The sequence below is a fragment of the Hipposideros armiger genome, unplaced genomic scaffold, assembly GCF_001890085.2.
Source record: "Hipposideros armiger isolate ML-2016 unplaced genomic scaffold, ASM189008v1 scaffold_331, whole genome shotgun sequence".
NCBI classification, from domain to species: Eukaryota; Metazoa; Chordata; class Mammalia; order Chiroptera; family Hipposideridae; genus Hipposideros; species Hipposideros armiger.
Window position 1 is genome coordinate 1838042 of NW_017731681.1, and position 22946 is coordinate 1860987.

At 52.7% G+C, this 22946-nt stretch overlaps 1 protein-coding gene across 2 annotated transcripts; it reads left to right on the top strand.

Moving 5' to 3' along the window:
* The first annotated feature begins 67 nt into the window (after positions 1-67).
* On the top strand, positions 68-22946 carry IP6K3 (inositol hexakisphosphate kinase 3). Of its 2 annotated transcripts, none has more exons than XM_019660812.1 (6): positions 68-282; positions 9878-10097; positions 16411-16624; positions 17781-17956; positions 19057-19232; positions 21128-22946. In XM_019660812.1, exons 2-6 carry the CDS (start codon positions 9899-9901, stop codon positions 21593-21595), a joined length of 1233 nt encoding a protein of 410 aa, XP_019516357.1. In that variant the 5' UTR covers positions 68-282; positions 9878-9898; the 3' UTR covers positions 21596-22946. The 2 variants fall into 2 exon arrangements, with proteins under 2 accessions (XP_019516357.1, XP_019516356.1); XM_019660811.1 differs by having other exon boundaries at positions 69-282; positions 9774-10097.

Below are 22946 nucleotides of genomic sequence, written 5' to 3' on the forward strand. Positions count from 1 at the left end.
TCCCCCCTCCCAGAGCAGGAAATACCAGCTGACAGCTGGACACCCCAGCCCCTGCCAGCCCTTCCCCAGGGTCAGGTGACCTCCCCTCCCCAGGCCGCAGTAGCCTGGCCCTCTGGGTAGACCTCTCACCAGTGCTGTAGTGGACAGTGACTTCTTCACACTGAGACCCTGGGAAAGGCCTTTGCAGTCAGTAGGCACTGAAAGAGAAGACTGCTTTCTGCTGGACCCTCTCTTCCACACACTCTCCACCACCCCACCGACCCCACCGGGAAGGAGGCGCTGGTGAGTGCTGCCTTGGGGGTAGGGATGGAGGGCCTTGCTGAGCCCTTGGTGGTGCCTGAGCAAGGCAAAAGGAAAAGAAGGTCTAAAGGCCACAGAGCCTGCTCAGACCATGCGGTCTGAGGGAGTGGTCCTTGTCTCTATGCAGGGCTGACAAAGGATCCACGCTGCAGAGGTGCCGGTGCGTCTGCGTGTCTGTTTGTACATCTGCGCACACCTGTGTGTTTACGGGGAACAAGCTGCAACAGCTCAGCAGCACAGAAATCCTGTCCTTTGCTTCCGTCCCATCCCTCTCCCCCTTCCCCTGCGGTAATGCCAACCCTCCCCTTCCTGCAGCCCCTGTAGGAAGGCAAGGAGCTGGGGGTGCCGGGCTGAGCTGGGACTGCAGAGGAAGCCGTGGGGCAGGAGCAGGGCTTAGAGCCAATGAGTCTCACTCCACACTGGGCCTAACCCTTGACAGAGGCAGCTGTCCTGGGAGAAGTGGGCACCACTGCCCGAGCCCAGGAATGTCCTGTCCCAGCATGTCCTGTCCTAGCAGCCCCACCCTTCCCCCTGGCTGAGGCCACGGGGCTAGGATGACATCAGAGCTGTGGGCAGCAGCTCAGGGCGTGGGTGTGGGATGCCACCATGGAACGGAGTGCTGGTGGACCATGGGCATCAGAGGCATGTGACTACCAGGGCCTCCTGCTCTGGGCAGTGGCAGAGTCTTTGCCCCCCACCCCGCAGGAGCTCTCCTAGGCTCTCCAGTGAACCGGAGACCCAAGCCTGAGCCTGCCATGGTCCTCAGGATCTCTAGGGGCCTAAAATCATCAATGCCATGCCCCTTCCCCAGAGATTCAGACCCCCTGGGACAGGGCCTGGGCTGTTACAGCTTTGAAAAGCTACCAGTTTATTTTTAACCTTCTTACTATGAAAAACTTGAAGCCTATTGGAAAAAATAGAGGGGATGATATAATGAACACTTGCATATCCTGCATCTGGATTTAAGTTGTTTGCATTTTGCCGTATTTGCTTCATCGGCTACGTTAAAGCTAAAACGTTTTGAAGTAATTTATAGACATCCCAGCATTCCTCCCCAGAGTAGGTTCTTATATAACCCCAATGTCATTATCCCACTAAAAAAATTAATGAGTCCTTAAGAATGTCTATATCCAGTCCATATTCAAATTGCCCCCTAAATGTTTTTTAATGCTTTGTTTAGACCAACCGACGTGCGTTGGGTCAGTACGTCTTCTAAGTCTCTCAATCTGGACGCGTCTCTGCCAACCACTCCCCACCCCTGGTTTTCCCACCACATTGACGTGAATTGTCCCATAGGAGGGTAAGCACGTGGCTGGGTCAGACAGCTCTCAGGACAGATAGAGAAACTAAGGCCTGGAGAGGAAAGGACGGGCGTCTGGGGCAGAACTAGGTCTCCTGGTCTCCCCTGCATCACCGTGCTTCCTGAGAGCCAGTTCCTTATCAAGGATCCCAGAAACTCCTCTGCAAAGGGGCTGTGGCCCCTGGGCATCCTGGGGGCGGCAGGCCAGGCTGGGCCCACTCCATGGCCAGCAGCTTTCCCCAGCTTTCTCCTGCTCTGAGCAGGGCACATGAATCAATCCTTCCCAGGCAGAAATCCAGATGGTTGTTGTCGGTTGACCAGCAGCCACAGGAACAGCAATCAACTTTACAGCACTGAGCACTGATGCATCAGGTTGTTTGGGGCATTGGCTGGGGTGGGGAGGCAGGGAGGTGGGCACAGGAAGTGAGGCAAGGGGTCCGCACACCCAGTGCCACATTGGCAGCCCTTCCCTCATGCTAGTTACTCTTCCTCCTTCAGCTGGGCTGGCCCAGAGGCAGCTGAAGGGACCTTGGGGTCCGCCTGCCCCAGAGGGACCTGTTGAGTGGAGATGCTGAAGACCACATTCCACTCTGCTCAACTGTGTCTCCACTGCCCTCACCCCAGCTCCTCCCCGACAAGCCCTGTCCCTGGTTTGGGGGTCCGTCCCCATGAATTGAGCCAGGCACCCCACTCCTCAGAATGTGCTTCATCCAGGGCAGGAAGCTCCCCGCAGCCAACCTTTAGAAAAACCAGGGGGGGGCGGGCAAGAAGGGAACATAAGGGCAGCAACCTTGATGATAACTTCTGAGCTCTTTAAAAACAGCCGTCTGGAAAGGCAGGGACATTTCGTTGCTGTCTGAGCTCTCTGAGGACAGACCTGGCAAACCCAGGGTGGTTCAGGAATGTGTCCCCAGGTCGCTAGGCCAGGAGGTATTGGCTGGCTGTAGAGTTCTGGCCAGTGACTCCTCTGAGCGGTTCTGCACGTTGGCTGCTGCCCTCTGCTGGGGGAAGGCTCGCTGGCAGGCTTCCCAAGAGGCCTCCTCTTCAGTTGGCCAATTTAGCTCTGTGGCCTGAAAGACCATAACCACATGCTCACACACATGCTCACACACTCATCTACACACTCACACACACTTCCTCCACCCTATTATTATGTTTTGATCTTAAAAGCTGTTTCTTCTCGCAGCCATAAAGTTGCCATGCTAACCACGGGCTAAACCTATCTCTTCCACAAGGCAGGTGGTTGGTCATATTACTTAGAGCAAGGTGGGGAGGTGTGGCGTAGGGTGTCAGAGGTTGGGAAACGTACTGGGCAGAGTGTTTAGCAATAGCCAAGATCCTGGCTGCAGCTTCATGGGGACAAGCCTTGGAGGGACTGGTACAGCTGTTACTGGCCACGTCCAGGGGGCTGAGGACCCAAGGTCAGGATGTGTTAGGGCCTGGGAAGGGAGAAGCCCTCCAGCCTCTGCCTCCGCCAGAGCGGCCCTTCCAACATCTCGGCTTCTTGAGTCATCTTTGCCTCATGCGTCTCCTGCCCTGACAGCGTGCTCAGAACATGGCTGGTGCTGCTAAGGACATTTGTCAGTGGCTGAAGGGCTTCTAAACTAATAATTGCTGTATTAAAATCACATTTGCTCCTCAAGCTGGAGGAACATTGGGAGATTTTAAATGTTAAGAGAAAAGGAGAGGAAAAAAAATCTTCTTTCAAAGGATAAAATCAGCCTCGAAATAAGTTGCAGCAACTGAGGAATATGAAGTATTGCTCTGTGATTCTGGGGATCAAGGCTTGCTGGGAAATGGACGCTCTCCAAAGCCACATATTTCAGCCACAGCTGGGGAGGTGATGTGTGAAGTCCCCCGGCGTCCAATATTGATCCCACCGGGCCAGGGACCATGCAGACGGAGGGCACACAGGCCTATAACCCTTGAGTCATTTTTAGAATGGATTTTAACATGTAATTTTTTTCTCCAGAAAATAATCTTGTGCTTTCCCAGCCTAGATGGCCCCAGATGATACACAACCCTCCACCATGTGAGAAATACCAAAATTCTGCCCATTACGACCTAAGTGGCTTTAAATGGTTTTTGGGTCCTCTCATCTCTAATAGATTAAAAAATGCTCCCTTGGGCATCGCGAAGACATTGAATGGTACTTGTACCAAACCTCTGGCTCCAAGAGGCCTGCGAATGTACGTTAGAGCTTCAGAGGCAAGAGGGTGGGCTATAAACCATGCTGCTTTTGAATCTGCAGCTTGACACGTTTTATATTGCAGTCTTCTTTTGCTACAAGCTGTTTCTTAATTATCTCCTCCTTGGAATGCCCCCTCCCCTGGATTTATTGGGATGTGGTCCTGAAGGCTTCTACACCCCAGTGATCTCAGGCAACTGCCTCCTTCCTATACTGAGCCGGAACCACACAGACACTTCCAGTCAGGTGGCCAGAGGCCCCCTCTGTCCCCTCCATGCCAATGGCCGCAGCACAGTGTGGAAGGCTTGAAGCTGGACCAGGCCCATGTGGTGTCCTTCCTCTTCCTCCCCACACAGCCCTCCCTCTTCCTTACCCTGCACACATACCCCAAACAGGCCTTCCTCGAGCTCCCCCAGGCCCAGCCAACATCTCTCCCCACTCACACCCCTTCCCAGGCCCCTCCCACCACCGCCATCTCAGCCAACAGCATCTCTCCTAACCTTTTCAACTAGGACCCATTTTTCAACATAATTTTTCCCTATGAGTTCCCCTGCAATACTCATTATACGTTTAAGTATCTGTTGATTGAGAAAATAGATGATGATAGAAACTGCTAGGAATGCAATAATGCCTTTAAATGAATTTGTATTTCAGTAATCACCAAAGCGTTATATACACTAGAGAAATGATCGCACTCCGTGGGTGTTATGGTTCGAGTCTGTAGTGAATACTGCTGGTGCTGTGCCTTTGGGTAAGGTCTCCACCGGCCCACGGTGGAAGCCCTTTACCCACGGCACTGAGTCCACCTGCTGAGCGGCTGGTTGAGCCTTTCTGCCGGCAGCATGCTGCCCCGAGGTGTGGCGCCCTGGCTGCCCAGCCCCTGCAAATACCTGGAAGGCTCCTGTTTCTGATGGAAGCCTCAGACAGGACCCTGGCCTGAGAGCCAGACTTGGGCCTCGGGACTCCAGACAAAGACTGCAGGGTGGCGCAGAATGGACAGGAGCCTTAGAATAACAGGCTCGCTGCCCTGAATCTCAGCTCTAGTGCTCACGAGCTCTGGACCCTGGGAAAGCTTTTGACTTTTCTCCACTGGAAAAAGGATTCTCTTAAGAAACAGAGGTGGTGATTGCAAAGCCAGTGGTCCACAGAAGATGCTCAATGGGAGTGGCTATTATTGTATAGCTATCTTTGTGCAATGAAATACTTGAGTGTCTGATTCAAGCGAGATCACTTTCAACTTAAGGACCTCACAGCTGTGAGCTGGTGAATTAGTCAGGATGGACTAGGCTGTGCTGCATAAGAAACCATCCCCAAATCTCAGTGGCCTGATTTAAGAGATTGATGTCTCTGTCGTGCTGCACAGCCAGTATGTATAGTCACTCAGGGAGTGACCGTGCTTCCAGGATGACCACAGCCAGGGAAGAGGAATGTGGGGAACTGCCTGCTCTTAAAGCTCTCACCAGAAGTGACCTGTCACTCCCATCCACGTTAGGTTGGCCAGAGAAATCATGTGGCCACGCTTAGCTTCAAAGGGCAAAGGCAGTAGAGTCATGTTCCTGAGAGAACACCAGAATATTTGCGAGCCGCCGAGACAATGACCACAGTCAGCCAACTTGTTTCCAGATTGAAGGAGCTGACAGACTTTGAGAAGATAGAGTCCAGGACTAATTTAGTCCAAGTTTGAACCCTGACAAGTTTGATTTGTGGTTTCGCCTGCCATCTTCCCCAAAATGGGAGTGGCGAGTTTGAAACAGAAACTAACACTCTCCTGTGATTTTTAATGAACTAAGATTTGCATGTGGGCAGGGGTTATCTACACACAGGCGCTCAGGAAAGAAAATGTGCCGAGCTATGATACACTCACCCACCTCAGCGGGATGGGTGGCACCCGTCTTTGTGCCTGACATTCCCGGTATTGTCATCTGTCCCCACTCTGGAAGCCAAGTACAACCACAGGCCCTGCTGTCTCTGACCCTCCTTTTAGACCAGGGAGTGTCTTGTAACCCAGCAGCAGGCTGGCTGCCACTCAGGCCCCGCAGGGCTGCACTGACACAGACGGCCCAGGGCCTTGTTTAACAACCAGCTCAATGGCCGGGCCCCGTCAGAGAAATAGCCTTTGAACCTCCTGGGGCGAGGCCCAGAGTTTCGTCACCCAGGACGTAACCCAGTGACAGGGCAGGAAGACACAGACCCGGGGCCCTATGTCTACCCTTCCTGGGGGAGGGGCCTTTAAGCTGAGCTCTTCTAGCTGGGAGGCATCTCACCTCTTCCGCCCCCTCTCCTCCCATCCTTACTCCCTCTCTCCCCAAGAAGCACTAGGAAGGATGCTGGCTCTGGAGTCTGGCTGTGGGACTGTGGGAGGAGGCGTGGGCTGGAGACAGAGACATTTGTCTCCCTTTGGAACACTAACGGGAGCCCAGGGTATTCAGCAAGTGTGTCAGAGGAGGCGTGAGGTCCTGTCTCAGGCGAGCGCCCCACCTGCCTTCCCGGCACCCAAGCTGAGTCAGTCCTGAGAATCATCCACACAGTGATAAACCCTGTGAAGGAGGCGCTTGGGAAGAGGCCTCCACAGAGGAGTGCTGTGCCTTCTGTCATCTGAGCATCATGGCGAGGCTGTGGCAGTGGGTGGGAAACCAAGACCCAGTGCGTGTCAGGGGGTCAGCAAGCTGCTGGAACAGCTGAAACGGACCTGGGCTCCTGTCTCCTTGCCCAGTGCTCTTAGGAAACAGAAATGGGGCCCAGAGGCATTGATGAAAGGCCAAGGCCCATGGCAATAACAGAAGAGCCTGCATGTGGCGAAAGGAAGGTCTGGGCTAAGAAAGGTCTGTCAAGTGGAGTTATTTATTTGGGACATCTGAGGGAGGGATGGGAAGAATGGAGGCCTTCCCTGGCTTTGTCCCACAAAGCAGGAGGCTGCACACAAAGACAGCAACAGATGAGAAACCTCAAGCTTCCTTGGGAATCCAAGGTGAGTGTCAGTGCCAAGTGGAGGCCACAGAATGCCTCCCTGAGCAGCTGCAGAGCCCACCTGCCCAGCTCAGGTAGGTGCTCAGGCTACTGAAGCCACTGTCCATCTGCCCTCCCCCGCCCCTTTCCACCATCCTGTTTCAGAACTGAAGCCACACAACTCAGGAGTGGGAGGAGTCTGAGAGGTCACACAATACCCACCCTAAGATGACCCTTGAGAGGAAGAGCCTCAGTTTCCCCAGGGTGACTACCCAGCGACACCCCATCACTACCAACCCATCCCAAGTCTAAGGGCAGAAGAGTTTGTAACACTGCTGTGAGCTGTCTTGCAGGCCCGGGGTCATTGTGGCTCGCTCCGTGCTCTCTGAGAAGGTTCAGCCAGGGCTCCTGAGAGCATCTGTGAATGACAGTGCCTCTCAGGTCTGGTTGACATCCCCAGCCAGAAAGCCCTGAGGTCAGTGACAAGCCCCAGCTGTAGGTGGGCCTTCCCTGACACCCGCTGATGGTTTCTGAGGTATGGAGCCCACCCGCCACTAGGACATGCACTCACTGTCAACCTGGGTCCTGCCCCAGCACAGCCTGACTTGTAGGTCACTTTGGTCAAGACCCAGCCTCCTTGAGGCCCAAATTCCTGACTCTCAAGGTAGTAGATAAACGAGGGCCCTCAGCCTCCCCACCGCGTAGTGATATGCACACTCTGGGGCTAATGTTCAAATGTATGCCTGCTCTCCCCACACTAGCTGGGTGCACACAGGCAAGTAACTTAACCTCTCTGTGCCTCCTTTTCCTTGTGTGTAAATGGGCTGATAATACTGCCTCACAGGGTAGTTGTGAGGCTTAGATGTGTGCATCCGTACTCATATAAAGCACCTAGAACATTGCCTTACACACGGCAAGCACAACATGATGGTTCCATTTATTATTTCCTTCCCTGCTGTCATTGTGAGGTGACATCCATGTCCCTAGAGCTCCTTATGGAGTCAGGGGGTGTGGGGGGAGGATGTCAGTGGAGTGCCTAGTGCGCGGGCATGAGGGCCTGCCGCGATACTGCTCGGCCGTCGGCGGAGCTGGGCTCGCTCGGCAAGGCCAGGCCTGGTTAGTGCTGGGCCTGGCCCTAGGGAGACAAGTGTGAGGGACAGGGCCCAGGCGCCTTCCAGGAGTGCCTATCCATGAACTCTACAACCTGGCTGGCCCTCTAATTACCAGAAGAGCCTCTGCCTCCCCCTCGCCCCAGGGACAGACAGGTCAGCTGGCAAATGCCGACATACAAGCGAATCCAGAGAGAGGAGTGGTTTGGGGCCACTCTGGTTTTTCTCTTCTTTCTTCCTTGGAGCCTCTGCCAAATTTGCAAATAGGGTTGGGTTTGCCAAGCAACTGTGACATCAAGTCGTCCTTGGGCTGATTTCTGATTTCCCAATGCATCTGGGTGCCTCCCACCAACTTCATTTCTCAGCTCCCGGGACCGGAGGGCTCAGCTCTGTGAGGTCTTAGAGCAGAGCTGGGGAAAGGCCTGGGCTATAGTCTCAGGCACAGGCCCCTCACCATCAGGCCTCCGGCCTCCCCACCCACAATCTCCCCACTCCCCCACCCCAGCCATGCTTTAGCCATGCAGGCAGCTCCCAGAAGTCTCACTCTGCATCCGGCAAAGCAAATGCACAAACTAGGCAGGACACCCCCTTCCCCCTGCCAAGGGGCACTCTGTGGCCTTCAGAACAGTAGCCAGTGTAGGAGAGTCCCCCAGGGAGGGAACGAGTGAGCCTGGGCTGAGGCTTTCAATGCCACCTGGTGCTAGAGGTCTGGGCGGGTGGCAGGCGCTTCTCTGAGCCACGTTCCTGAACAAATTGATGCATGGAGCCAGCCGGCCATGCCCATGGTCTGGACTGAAGGTCATTTAGAGGGTTTATCATGCCCAGCGCTGCTCAGCCTAGTCACATCCTCAGCTGGGAGTCCAGCAGAAGAGAGTATTAATAACCTGGTGGTGACGGGCACCCCTGTGGGAATGTCCTCTCAGACACGACAAATATGGCCAGATGAGCCTCCCTTGCAGTGTCTCCTTGGCACTCTCCTGAGACAAAGTCAGGACGTCTTTAGAAGCTGCATTTCCAGCCCAGAGCCCCAGCAATTGCCTGGGGTCCAGCGAGCCCACCCTTTGGGAGGAAAAGGGAACAGCAGGCAGCGGAAGACGAGGCCCAGAGACAAGGAGCCCCGCTTGACTTTTGCCTCTGTTCCTAGGCCCACCGGCCCAGGCAGGGCATTTCAGGTCTCGCTTTTTCCTCATTTGCAAATGGCGGTGAGAAAGCTTGCCTTCCCTACAACCCAGAGCTGTTGGGAAAATAAGACCCACCAAGGCAATAATGCCAGAAACAATGGTAAATCACATTTATTGAGTGCTTAGCTCTGGGCCCTGAGCTAACCTTTTCACAGACTTTATCTCAATTCTGTCTCTAACTCCATGAGGTAGGTGTCATTATTATTCCATTCCACAGACAGGGACACTGAGGCTAAGGGAGGTTTAGTAACTTCCCAAGGTCACATAGCAATTATGTCGTGGAGCCATGACGCAGACTTATGGGCACAGCTATGCTATACAAAAATGAAGCTTTCCTGTACCCCAAGCTCCTGTTAGATGCTGAGGGCCCCAACAGGCGGGACTCTGCTTGCTTCTCGGGCTTGGGATCAGTGTTCCCCCCGACAGGCAGGCAACATGACATGAGAAGCGAAGGCACAGCCTCTGCACTCTGGAAGCCTACGGTTGTGTATATTGTTTGATTTTTAAAAATGTTTGAATATTTAAATGTAAAAGGTACAAAACTGTATTTAGAAAAAAGGCCCTGCTCCCCGGAGGCAACCACTGTTACTAGTTTCTTGTAACAGATTATTCCAGAAGTAATCGATGCCTGTTTACAGTCTTGTTTAACTACCGCTGGGTCGTGGCTGGGGACCGTGGGTCCTCCTGAGTGCTGCCCCCAGCACACTGTCTCTCTCCCATCATGCCCACCTTCCTCCTCTGCTTTCCAGGGACCCCGCCGAGAGCCCACGGCTGGGAAGACAACTATGCTATGACAACAGAAAAGGCCAGGGAGAAAACCGAGGACCTGACAGCCCTGTCTTCTGTTCTGCAGCTGCTACTTCTACATCAGGCCATGGTTGTGCAGAACAGTGCAGATGCCGGGGACGCCGGTGTAAGAGTGCAACTGGAGCCCTTCCTGCACCAGGTTGGGGGGCACCTGAGTGTGATGAAGTATGACGAGGACACTGTTTGCAAGCCCCTCGTCTCCCGGGAGCAGAGGTTCTACGAATCCCTGCCCCTAGCCATGAAGCAGTTCACCCCGCAGTACAAAGGTGAGTGTCCGGCGGCACGCGCGGCTCGGGCCGCCACACTAGACCAGGCTCGTCTGCATGCACCCACCGCTTCCTTGAGCACTGCAGTGTGTGTGACGGTTGCCATGGAGACACACCCCTCTCCTACAGCCCGGCTGGCCTTCACTGTCCTAGTTTCTCTGAACTCTTCAAGCTTCCAGGTCTGGAGTATAATAGCATTTGGAGTCGTTACAAATTAGCTCAAGTCACCAGGCTTCGAGGAATTGAGAAATGGAATAAATGGGACATTGTGGCCTGTGCTTTGGGAGTGCGATGGCTGGGTGACTGTAACCGGTAAACACAGGACACCTCCCTCTAGAGACCCAGGTGGGTGGCGGGAGCCTCAGGCCTGTGACAGGACATGGAGGAGCTGCGACATGGCAGGTTTAGGAAACCAAAATTCCTGCCCTCATCCAGCAGCGAGGACAGAGGACTGGGCTGCCTTCCAGGTGTAGCTGGGGAAATGGACACAGAGCAGTGTGTTCTGATGTAAGCACAAGGGGGGTTCTGGGCAAAGAAGGCTGGTGGGGAGGGCTGCCCATAGCGGCCTCCAGGCAGGGCCTCTGGGTTGTTTTGTCCATACCCAGCCTTCGGCAAATGCAGTTTACAGGGCTCTGCCAGCCGCCAGCCACACAATGGCACGAGTGCTCTGAGAAAAGACCTCCTTTAAGGATTTTATTATAGGTGTCGTGACTGCAAGCTGCTGCCCTCCATGTCCAAGTATCTGTAGTGCAGGTGGTGATAACATCCAAACAAGTCAGTCAAAAACTCACTTGCATTTCAATGATTGAGATAACTGGGAAGGACGGGGCTATCTACATGGATATTTTTCTAAGTGTGATCTGGGATCAACCAACTTTATCAGAATCGCTGGGTGTGTGTGTGTGTGTGTGTGTGTGTGTGTGTGTGTGTGTGTGTGCGCGCGCGCGCGCGCGCGTGCAGGTTCCCAGGCCCCATCCCAGACCTGGGAATCAGAATCCCTGGTGTCAGGTCCCAGGAATCTGTATTCTGCATGCTACAAACTGAGACCCACTGGTAGGAGGCCAAGGCCTGAGCCCTGGGCACTGCTTCCGTCCCAGTATGCCAGGCCTTCCTGAGGGTCTGAGACAGAATAGATGAGCATTAGACAGAGAAGTAGGGGCCGATGGCTGGAGGACAGTCCGTCAGGCCTCCCCTGGGGCCTCCTGGGGGCCCAGTCCAATGTTGCTCATCACTTGTGAGTCACTGCCCATTTTGTCAGAGCACCCACTGGAATTAACGTCTGTCCTTTTGCACTGAACTCAACCCAGCGTGGTCCTTGCATGGGGTGGACTCCTGCCTGCAGCATTTCACACTTGTTCCACACAGCTCTGGAGCTGAGACAGATAGCCAGGGCAGGTGCAGGCAAAGCAGGGACGCGAAAGGCGCTGCTGGGTCTCCAGGGCCCCACCCTGGTGCCCTCGCTGAGCCCTGTCTGCACAATGCCCATTCCTTTAGGGGTAGGACAGCATCACTCTCAGGCAACGGTCTACTGTCCAGATCCCTACTCTGCTCTGCTTCCCCCTTCAGCTTGGGTCCATCCCCATGCCAGCCACCTTGGGGCTCTGCTAAGGTGATAAATTTGAGCCAAGGCGTCACAGCCACACGCATCAACAGCCGACAAGGTACACTTCAGTTTCTGCCTCCGGGCTTCACTCAGGAGATCGTGTTTCCCAATAACTGTGTCAGGGAACCCCATATCTTCCTGGCCCTCCACCACCCCCCGTACCCCCCTTCCCCCAAGGTGAGACCACACTGCCCTGCTGAGGGTGAGGGTGAGGCAGAGTCCCTGGGCTGGGGCACCAAACATAAGATTCCAATGATGCAGAAACACTGATACGCTGATTCACTCACTGGCCACAATCCAGGCACCACCCAAGGAAACGCACGTCCACAGAGACACTATAAGGGCCAGATCTGGGGCCCTCAAACTCTCAGGCGCCTGGGGCAGGTAGCTGAGGTCAGGTGTTAGGTGGGAAAGGAGCCCTCAAAGGGCTCGCAGGCTGTGCAGGCTTCTTGTTTCACCGGATAACAAAAGTAACATCAGTTAACCCTTAGCTTCCCCTCTATGCCAAACACAACTAACTGTTGTCATGATGTATTTTTTCTATGTTTTTCATTGCAAAAATGTGTCATGACTTTTCTGACAACCCAATAGTTTCTGTGTATGAACTCACTTAAACCTCACAACCCACTGAGGTGGGGACTATTATTATCCCCATTTCACATGTAAGGAAACTGAGGCACAGAGAGGTCGCCTGGTTTGCCTCAGGCCACACAGCCAAGGTCTAGCTCCCAAGCGTGGCTTTTGGCTCCACCAGCTACTGTTACTGAAGAGACGATGCCTCAGATGCCAGTGCTCAGGGGGGCATCTAGCCTAATGATGGAGGGGACGTGACCTCAGGTCAGGGGGACTGTAGTGCCTTTAGAAAAAGGGGTCTCCCATTTTCTCCCTGACAGGAGCAGCCCCAGAAAGAAGGGCTGTTTCTGAAGTGGTCACGGAATACCTCGGAGCACACCCTCTCCCTGCTCACCAGCCTGCACTGTGATGGCCTCAGGGGGTGTCGGGCAGGGATGTCATTCCCAAGGGCAGCCTCCCTGAGCCAGGAGCTCACCCTGTACCTTTTGCTGGGCTCCTTAGGTATGACAGCGCCTTGGGGCCGAGTCCCCCTACCTCCCAAGCTGCCTGCCAGCTTTGGGTGAGTGAGGACATGCTCCTAGGTCCAGTTGGTTAACGGATGAGCCAGATTCATGTTACAGACGGTGGCAAATAAATACTCTCATGAGTTTAAAAATAAATACAAGACAGAATATTCACAGAGGCTGAGGAAACTGCTCAGCTAAACCAAAATTGCTGAGACGCTCTGGCGTGTCAATCACAGCAGTAAGCACTCTTATCTGCCCAGCTGGCATGGTGACAGGTTGAGGTGCTGGGGGAGGGCTGGTGAGCAGGCAACAGGGGCTCTCGCTGGGTCCCACTGTCCTGGCCAGGCAGGGGCAGCAGGGTGCTGAGAGCCCATGGGCCTCCGAGGCCCAGTCCCCATGGACACACAGGGCAAGCTGGAGGCCAGGTCGGGGCCAACATGGCTCCTGACAAAAAGAGCCATCCAAGCCCCTGGCAGTCTGGGTTCCACTGACATGCTGCTCCTGTCAAGAGCAGGCAGCTCAAGACTGTTTGTAAGGCCCTATCTGTGCTGGGTCCCAGGCTTCCAAGGGAAGAGCTGGGCTGAGGCGTTGAGGGGCATGTGGGAGAGGGAGGGAAGACAGATTAGACGGAGACACAGAGAGCGTAAGAGGCTCGCAGGAAGACAGAGCGAGAAGGCAGGGACACAGAGGCTGGCTGTGTAGCTCTGACAATATGAGAAATAGAAACGACTTTTGGATTTTATTGGTTTTGGATTATTTGCACCTATGCTCGCCTCCATTTATTTTAGACACTCAGAACAGATGAGATCAGAGAAGAGCTGGAGCCCAGAGAAGTAAGAGAAAGTCACATTTCTTGTCCTTCCAGGGAGGCCTCCTAGGCCCAGAATCCCGAGACCCTAGTTTCTGGTAGGGCTATCACCACAGCCTCATGATTGGGCCACAGGATGGTAACTTGAACTTTACAAGATCCCGAAGGGGCTTGTCCTTGGCAGCACACCTTCCTGGGCTCCCCAGGCAGCCAGGAGGCTCCGAGCACCCCAAGGATGATCACAGAGGCCAGCGAGCTCTCCCACTTCTTGCACATGGAGGGTGGACTCTATGGCCCGGCAGTGGTTTCCAGGTCAGTGCCCCTCCCTAGAACAAGCAGAGCAACCCTCCCACCCAAGGAAACAGGGCTGAAAATACAAACCCCACGTCTGTGGGTTTCCTGGCCCTCCCAGCTCCTGCACCAGTGACTCTCATACAGGACGGTGGGATCACTGCTTGTTTGCTCCACGAAACAGAATGGTCAGAACAAACATGACTGGGGACACAGGAGGGGTGTCCTCATTCACAGACGGGTAAACATAGAGTGACAACATAGTATCCCGATAAAGTCCTCCGCTCCATGTGGCAACCTGTTCCTTCCTCCACATCTATGTCTGGCGTGGCCTTCTCAGACCTCCGCCTCTTACTGTGTGCCCTTGGGCAAGTTATTCGATTTCACTGAGCCCCACTGACCACAGTCAGGCTTGCTACAATGCAGCAGTAACAGATGAAAGGCACATAATACTGGCTCCTAGTAGGTGTGAAAGACATGGCAGTGACGATCACTAGTGTAGTATTTCCCTGGCCGACTGTCAATCAGCCCCTGCTCTCATGAGCAGACCATCTCCAGTGGGCTGAGTTAGGGGTCTTCAGGTAAAACATAAATGTCAGGTTCAGGGGCTGTATTTTCGTTAGTATCATTATTACTTTACAGGACACAGGGGCCTGGGATGAGCTGAGGAAAAGCAGAGTTTTTAGGAGATGGAGAAACTGAATGTCACTCTTAGGCTGCAAAATTAAGGCACTGAGAATCTGAGATGACAGGACTGGCCCAGGGAGACCGCTGAGCTAGGCACCAATGGCTCTGAAGAGCGACCTGCTGAATTATAGAGCAGCCCCGAAAATAAGTGTGTGCACTGACCAGCCCCGGGGCAGCGGGCAGGACCCAAGCAGGATATCAGCTGCCTTGAGTGCTTGTTCAGCAGAAATTTCCACTTACGCTGAGGTGAAAAAGTAGCCGGGAGGAAATAAATATCTTGGAGGACATGATCACAGGCCACCCACCCTCTCAGTCTGGGTCCCAGCAGAAAATGAGAGGTACATGCAAAAGGGTTCAAATGAAGAGAGCTTTTTAAAGGAACTATTTGCATAAGTGCATGGAGGATTAAGGGAACAATTGGACATAGTGAGGCACCAGGGACCAGCAGTGCTGGAAAGCTGTAACCACCCCTAGGCCTGAAAGGCCCAAATGAGGGGATGCAATAACTGGCCCAGAAAGAGGGAGGCCATAGAGGAACACAGCCACGGCAGCGCCACATTGCACAGGGAGGGAACCAGCGGGATCAACACCCGATCTTTCTCCCCATCTCATCTGCCAGTGTCCCCCCACTGGCCAAACCCACTGGGGACCACAGGGCAAGGAAACCACTGGTGCACTCCATATAGTCGGCATCTTAGGCAAAAGCATGGTGGACACGGGTGGAGAGCAGGCTGGTTGGGGAGGGAGCAAACAGAAAACACAGCTTAGGGGCCAGACGAACAGGAAACCAAGTACTCTGAGACCTGGTTCTCACAAAACCATTTGGGTGGCAGTCTCTTGTGCCACTACCAAGAGTATCGTTCTCTCTTCGCCAGAACTCTGGGGTGGCTGAGCCCCAGGAAGGAAGGCCTGAACTCTGCCACCTGAGTCAGAAATCCAAAGGGGGTGGCCTCAGAGCCATGAATGTCTCTCCAGGGCTAATGACCGGATCAGCCGACGTCCTGGAGGAGAAGCCCATTTAGCACATCTGTCCATTGGGTTTCCCTGCACTCTTCACATTCACAAGCTGGAGCAGGGTGTTGTGCCTTGATTACAAACACCAGTGGTTCAAAAGTACTCAAGTTGGGGAAATCTCACAGGTCTTTTTATATCAACGAGCCATGTTCTGCCAATAATCTTCACATGCCAGGAATCTAACCAAAGGAAATAGCAAGAATCAGTGTTAAAGCCAGAGATGGGGGAGGGTGGATGAAAGAGTGACAGAGTCCTGAGCCCCAGCAGGCTGTCTACAGAGGCTGTCTGGAAGAAACAGGTCAGATACAGACAAATGGAGGGGACAGAAAGGATGATAGAGGAGGCAAAGGACAAGGGGGAGGAATGGATGGGCCCCAACTGCCCTCATTACCACTCTAAGGTGGGGGCTCCTTTTTGCAGAAGAGCAGCTCTGATGCCCCAAGGTTGGACGCAGCTGGGGCAGCTGTGGTGTGACTGGGAAGGTGTGACTGTGCACAAAGGAACTGGAATGCAAGAACAAAATGTACAGGGCTAGCTTTGTTTAAAGCATGAAGGGTCAGAGAAATGCGATAAAGCAGAGGCTGTGCCAAGATCAGCCCAAAGCTATTTTCTGCAGGCTCCACGGCTCTGGGCTCATTCTGGAACAGGTTGAGTTCTGGCTAACCCAGGCCAGTCCCCATAGCCCTTCCTTGAGAGAGGAGTTGGGGAAAAGGGAAGGTTGGCTATTGCCATTAAACTGCACTTCATAAGGAGGTCACTAATTGCAACGTGTCCAATCAGGTAAATTCCATCTGGTTTCTCCGTCCCTCCCCTCCCTCATGTGCTCTGCAGGGACCATCACGGTGCACCTCCAAAAAGACAGCCTTGGCCATCTCAGCCTGGTTGCCATCCCACTGAAGGAGAACCAGGAGCCCTTCAAGGTCTCCACAGAGTCGGCAGCCGTGGCAATATGGCAGACGCTCCAGCAGACCACCACCAGCAGTGGCGGCACCCGTCCCCTCTCCCAGTGGCAGCACGCTCAGCTGACACACTCGCTCAAGGAGAGGTGAGGGCCATCTGGCAGGATGACAGACACTGGGAGCTCTTCCCTAGCAGGAACCAGCACTGCTCCCACCTGTGCTAAGGCCAATGGCTCCCCATGAAGGCTGGGGTGGAACAAATGAGAAATTCAGATGAAGGCTCTGTCTAGAATAACCAATGTGACCAAAGCAAGGAATGTATCTTCTTTGTGCCACTTCTAAGGGGAGGACTGTGATGCATTTATCTCAGACGTCGATATACATGCAGAGCCCTATACAGCAGAGCAGGCATTTGGCACACATTTGTTTAATTAAATACCTATTTCACTGAGACCATGAAGTGTCTCTGGGGTGAAGTGTGTAGAACAGAAACCCCAGAATAGTTGACATGTAGAAAAGTGGCTAACGTCTCTCAGAAATCGCTTTCTGAGCAGTTGAGAGGAATGAGGAGAGAGGCAGACCCAACACTGTGTGGGCCCGGTGGTGCGGTGGCTGAGGGCACCGTGGGCCCTGGAGAGGTCTCCAAAACCTCTGACAATGTCAGCTGGCCTTTTTCAGATGAAAAGGATCCCTGGGAATTTCTAAAAAAATGTATGGGAAAGAAAAGGGAGCTAATACAATGAAAGAACCTCCCTTCCCCAAGGAGCACGCAGATCTAATTAAGCCTCTTGGCTCGGCGTCAAGAAGCAGGCGCACATTGTCTCCATTTCGCAGATGGAAAAGCCAAGACGCAGAGGGCAGGAGAGAGGGGGACCAAGAATCTGTGATTCCCACCCACTATGGCCTTTTGAGGTCTCAAGGGTAACAGCCTAACCCCCAGCCTTCTGACTCCCCGTGGAGTTGCTGCCCCCATGCTGTTCCCTCAGTAGTGATGAGATAATAATCCAGCTCACTTACAAGTGAATGTAAACCACCTTAGCCCTCTGAGGGGCTGACGTGCTCTAATGAGTTCATCTGAGTTTAGGTTCCCCCACCCCCAGCGCTGCAGTGTGGCCTGATATGGTGCCCGGGCCTGAGGGGGGCAGGAAGGGCACTCTGAGGCCATGCTGGTGTCCTGGAGAGTTGCCAGGGACAGTCCGTGTCAGAGTCCAGGCCAGGAAAGCACAGTCACAGGGACGGGCGCCTTTCCCCAGACCTCTGGCCCTGGCTACTCTGACTGTCCTATGCTTTCCTCCCCTGCAGCCCGGCCACAGCTCTCCTGAGGTCCGAGTTCCACCTCAGCACCCACGTGACCTCCCTGTTGGAAGATGCTAATGGGAACCAGGCCGAGAGGAGGAGCTTTAACCCGTGGGGCCTGCACTGCCACCAGGCCCACCTGACCCGCCTGTGCACAGAGTACCCGGAGAACAAGCGGCACCGTATCCTTGCCTGCCCTCCCCACCACACAGGCTCAAGGGTAGGAAGGTGCCCCGAGAGGGGGAGGGAGGACAGGACGGGAGAGTGACAGAGACAAAGAGACATATAGGGGCAGGGGTGGAAAAAGGAGGGTCATGTGAGGGGTAGGTGGGGAGAGGCAGACAGAAGTGAGGGCGAGTTGGAGGCAGGAGCCCTCAAACCCGGGACCTAGGAGAAATCAGTTCTCTCCAACAGAAAAAACAGAGATTTTAGGGAAGTCAGACTGGGAATTAAGCTGAATACAGTGCCCCTGTTGGGTCACTGGCTATGTCACTGCTACCTGGGCAGTAAGGATGGACTGGGTGGTGGGTCTCTGTGGGCAGATACAAATGACGACTGCCACATTGGGTGGGGGTGGTCACCCAGCACCCCAGTCTCCCTTGTATCTCTCCAAATTCTCTCCACAGGGGTCTTCCCACAGAGCTGATGGGAGAAAGGGGCGTGGCTCCTCTCTTAAGGAAGTGCCCACAGGTAGACGCCAACCCCTCAGGCTGCCATAGTCTCAGGGAGCAAATTTAGGCTTGAAACACCCGTTTGTCACCACGGGGCTCCTACAAAGGGGTGGCTAGTTTCACAGTATTTACTAAGACACATCTGTAACTTTAGTCCCTAAGAAGTTTTTGCAGGATAACTACTGCACTGAAATTAATATTCCTGCAACTCACTTCCGAAGTTAACTTCAACCCACTTCTCCCAAAAAGTACTGGCCCATTCAGTGACTTGAGATTTTAGTCTTAGGATTTTCTGCCATGACATGTAAATTGGGCAAGGCCTGCCAGGGGTTTCAGACCTACATTTAAATTTCAACCTCAGAGCAAAAATGAAAAGAAGCTTGCGTACTCACAAACTCCCCCTAAATAAATGGACTTATGACAGCAGCCTGCAAAGCTGCTACCCGGAATTCTTAACCATGACGATGGGCTTGTCTGTAATGACAGAAACAGGAGGGAAGGGACAGCGTTCAGAGCAGGTAGCCTCCAGCCTACTTCAGAGCTGTGCTGCCTGCCTCCTGCAGTCAGCAGCCTTCATGTTCTCAGAGTCCACCTTAACTGAGCGTGACCAGGGTTCTTGTTGCTAGAAAACGTCGTGTCACAGTACAAGCATCCCTGTATCCTGGACCTGAAGATGGGGACCCGGCAGCATGGAGATGACGCGTCTGAGGAGAAGAAGGCCCGGCACATGATGAAGTGCGCACAGAGCACCTCAGCCTGCCTGGGCGTGCGTATCTGCGGCATGCAGGTGGGTGGCAGAGGGCCCACTCAGGGCTGGGCATCCTGGTATGTCCACTGTGGCCCAGGGTGTCCCTCATCCAGACACCACTGCCCCCTGCAGAGCTCCTCGCTGTGGGGGAGGTGGCCAGGCACCGACCTTCCACCAAGGAAATGCACATCCTGGTCTATGACACACTGGGTTTTTTAAAGAGCACCTTTCAGGGTAGTGGTATCAAAACCCCACCATTTTTCAACTTGGTCTCAGGGTCTTTAGCAGTCGAAACTTTCCTGTGGCCACGTGGGTCCTGTTATGTTGAGAGCAGAGCTTTGATGACAGTGTAAGCAGGGGCTGGGGAAAGAACTAAACCAAAGAGTTTCTCTGGGCACTCTGCATTCTCCGAATGATAAAGTGGAACTCCTCCTCAGATGCTGTAAGGCGGCCTGTCTCTGAATTCTTATTAGCCATTCTCCTTGCTTCACCTTTGCTGCTTCTTGCTACCTGTTCTGGTTAACAATGTGGGAAGGTCGTAACCTGCTAAGCCCAGGCAAAGGAATGGTTAATTTTTCTTGCCAGACTCCACGTTTTGTTTTTGCTGCTCTGACGTGGCAGGGGCTGTAGAAGAACAGGAGGAAATAAACTTTTACCATTCGTTCACTCTTTATAGTCTGTCTACTCAAAGCAAAATCAGACACCGATTTGACGGTAAACGTTATAGCTTCCTTAATTGAAACTGCCACCCCTTGAAGCTGGAAGTTGAGTCTATAAATTTGTTGCACAGATGTCCCTTGAAAGGCTTGGAATGCAGTCCTCAAGAGAATGAAGTGTGATGATTTGTGGTGTAAATGGAATCTCTCTCTGGACCTAAAACCTTCTGAAATTGATCTGATTTATTTAGAAAGTGAAGCCTGTCATGTATTTATGATGGCTAATTTAGCAGCCGATCTCCAGCCCTCCAAAGGCAACACCAAGTCTCTCATATCTTTCTGATTTTTTTCAACACTGGTTTTCATAAACATCATATAATCTGAAGGCAGGAAAGGACTGAGAAACTGTCTTGGCCAGGTACAGGCAGCCCTTCCCAGGTGTTCCGGGCAGAGGTGTGCCAAGTCAGTCTCTGGCCATGCCAGCTGTTGGCCTCAGTTCAGCCTCTGCTGCTGCCTGTGCCATCTGAATGAAAAGGGGGCGGCTGCCACTGTCCCCCCCATCAGTATCTCTCTTCCATCTGCTCCCTTCTGGTGGCCAAGACATGACAGGGGAGGGGAGGGGAGCCAGTGCCAAGGACAGGAGCCACTAGCCCCTGGAGCTGCTGTGAACCTCCCTCTTCTAGCCAGGCTCCTCTCAGCTGCACTGGCTGCCCAAGCACTCCATCTACACCTGATCTAGCCTGTCTTTTTATCTTCAAACAATTCATCCCACTCTACTCCAAGAGCCATTATTTTTTCCCCTAGAATCTGCAGAGAAAGAACTTTATAAACTTTGTTGGGGAAAATTTAATCTAGTTGGCTCTCCAAGGCCATTGCCTGTGATTTCAGATTCTTACTAAAGCTTTCTGGCTTGCGTTTCCTAAGATTTGAATTGAAGAGGGCCAGAAGCCAGGGTTTAAATCATGATTTGGAGGTTAACGTTGGAAATTCACAAGAAAGGAGATCCAACCTTTTTGGGTGGGGGGCCACCTCTGTAGGGTGAAGGACCTTTCGACCTTGGGTTCCTATTAGAGGTTTACACAGAAAGCATTTTAAAATGTAAACGCTAAAAGGTGCATGATGAAAGATCATCGTTCTGTTTATGTCAGCCATTCTTGCCCTGCGTCTCCTGGAAATCTGTTTATATATTATGTTCGTTTGTGACGCTGCAACTGCAGCAGATGCAATTTTTTTTGTTGTTTTTAATTCTTCACATTTTCTCTTCCTTCTTAACATAAGGTTTATCAAACTGATAAAAAGCACTTTCTCTGCAAAGACAAGTACTATGGAAGGAAACTCTCAGTCGAGGGGTTCAGACAAGCCCTCTATCAGTTCCTACACAATGGAACCTGCCTCCGGACAGAGCTGCTGGAGCCCATCCAGCGCCAGCTCCGGGCCCTCCTCTCGGTCATCAGGAGCCAGAGCTCGTACCGGTTCTACTCCAGCTCTCTCCTCATCATCTACGACGGGCAGGAGCAACTAGAAGGAAACCTGGGCGGCCCGCACCCTCGAGAGGCTCCGCAGATAGCCCACGGCAGCTCTCCTGGAAGTCTCACCAAGGTGGACATCCGGATGATCGACTTTGCTCACACGACATACAGAGGCTCCTGGAATGAGCACACCACCTATGACGGACCAGATCCGGGCTATATTTTTGGCCTGGAAAACCTCATCCAGATCCTGCGGGATATCCAGGAGGGAGAATGAGACATGTTGGGCCCATCCAGATTCTTCTGGAGTCTGGATCTTAAAAGGGACCTATTGGTAGCAAGGGTCATCTAGATACCCCTTAAATGTCTTTGTAATAATCACATTTCGTATAAAAGCCATCACTGTACATGGCAAGCTATGTTAATAGCTGCTAAAGAAACCAGCACTGGAGATAATTCACACAGCTGGCATCTGGTGCTAACACCAGTCTTCACAGACTGGACAATCAGTTCGAAATGGCACCACCATGGAATTCACTGGGGGCGTGCAGCGTAAGCTACAGACCAGCATTACAGTAAGAATCTGGAGTATTTGCATTTAAAAATGCTTTCTTGTTGTCATGCTACAGTCCTTACAAGTTGAGAGGCAAAAAAAAAACTTACTTGAAAAAGTCTTGAAGAGTGAGTTCATAGTTCATGGGTTTCGCTTGCAGGGGGTGCCCATTCCTGCGGGCAGACAGAGCTAATGCACGCCTCTTACCTTCCTAGGAGGCACTGTAAGAGGGGCAGGATGAAGTGGGACAGATCTGCCCATCTCACCAGCTTGTTCCCAGCTTGTTCTGAATGGACAAGGACAATCCCAGACACAGCACTGGGAAACCAACACCTCAGGTTCTCCATTTTTGCCTGTGGAGAGAAGGGTCTCTTTACAGACTTCCAAGTACCTACTGGAAGCAATGATTCTGCCAGAATCTGACCACGAAATGGCTCTGATTCTGACTGTGAAATGCAGCTTCCAGTGGTGGTGAAATGTGCATGAGGAGCCACTGATGTTAAACTACACCCTCAGCTTTCTACTTATTTATTGGGGGTGGGGGGTGGAGGGAAGGGTGTCAGAAGGGAAGAGCCTGGAGGACCAAGGAAACCAGGCGCAATGTTTACAAGACCAGTGGACAAGTGTAAATATGGAACAAAGAGCAAACAGTTCTAATTAATTCCTTCTTCTGCAGTGTGGAAACCTATTACAATGCCCTTGAGTCAAGCACTGAGATTCGTTACCCAATTAGGGAAATAAATTTGTTAATAAAATTGCTGAGGTCGCCAGTGATTATTTGGTGGACTTTATTACCCTTTCTGTTTACTTATTCTAATCATCACACTGTATAGTAGCTCCAATTTATGGGTGACTAGAGTATATAGCAAGAACAGTTCACCAGTTTCCTACAGTCCTTTGGGGAACCCAGTAGGAAATGGTGGCTAATAAAAAATTTGCATGTATCTACAAGGCAGGCACCAGACCTGAGAAGTAAGTGGTCCTTTCATTTGAACCTCATACAATGCAAAACTAAGTAATTTCTGAATTCTCAGAATTCTCATCAACGTTCCAAAATCCACACTAATAAAGAATA

Excerpts from the sequence above, each read along its gene's own strand:
- IP6K3 (XM_019660811.1), top strand. The coding sequence starts at position 9,815 with ATGACAACAGAAAAGGCCAGGGAGAAAACCGAGGACCTGACAGCCCTG. Across the intron at positions 16,625-17,780 it reads ACACACTCGCTCAAGGAGAG|CCCGGCCACAGCTCTCCTGA; the intron begins GTGAGGGCCATC and ends CCTCCCCTGCAG. Across the intron at positions 17,957-19,056 it reads CCCGGAGAACAAGCGGCACC|GGTTCTTGTTGCTAGAAAAC; the intron begins GTATCCTTGCCT and ends GAGCGTGACCAG.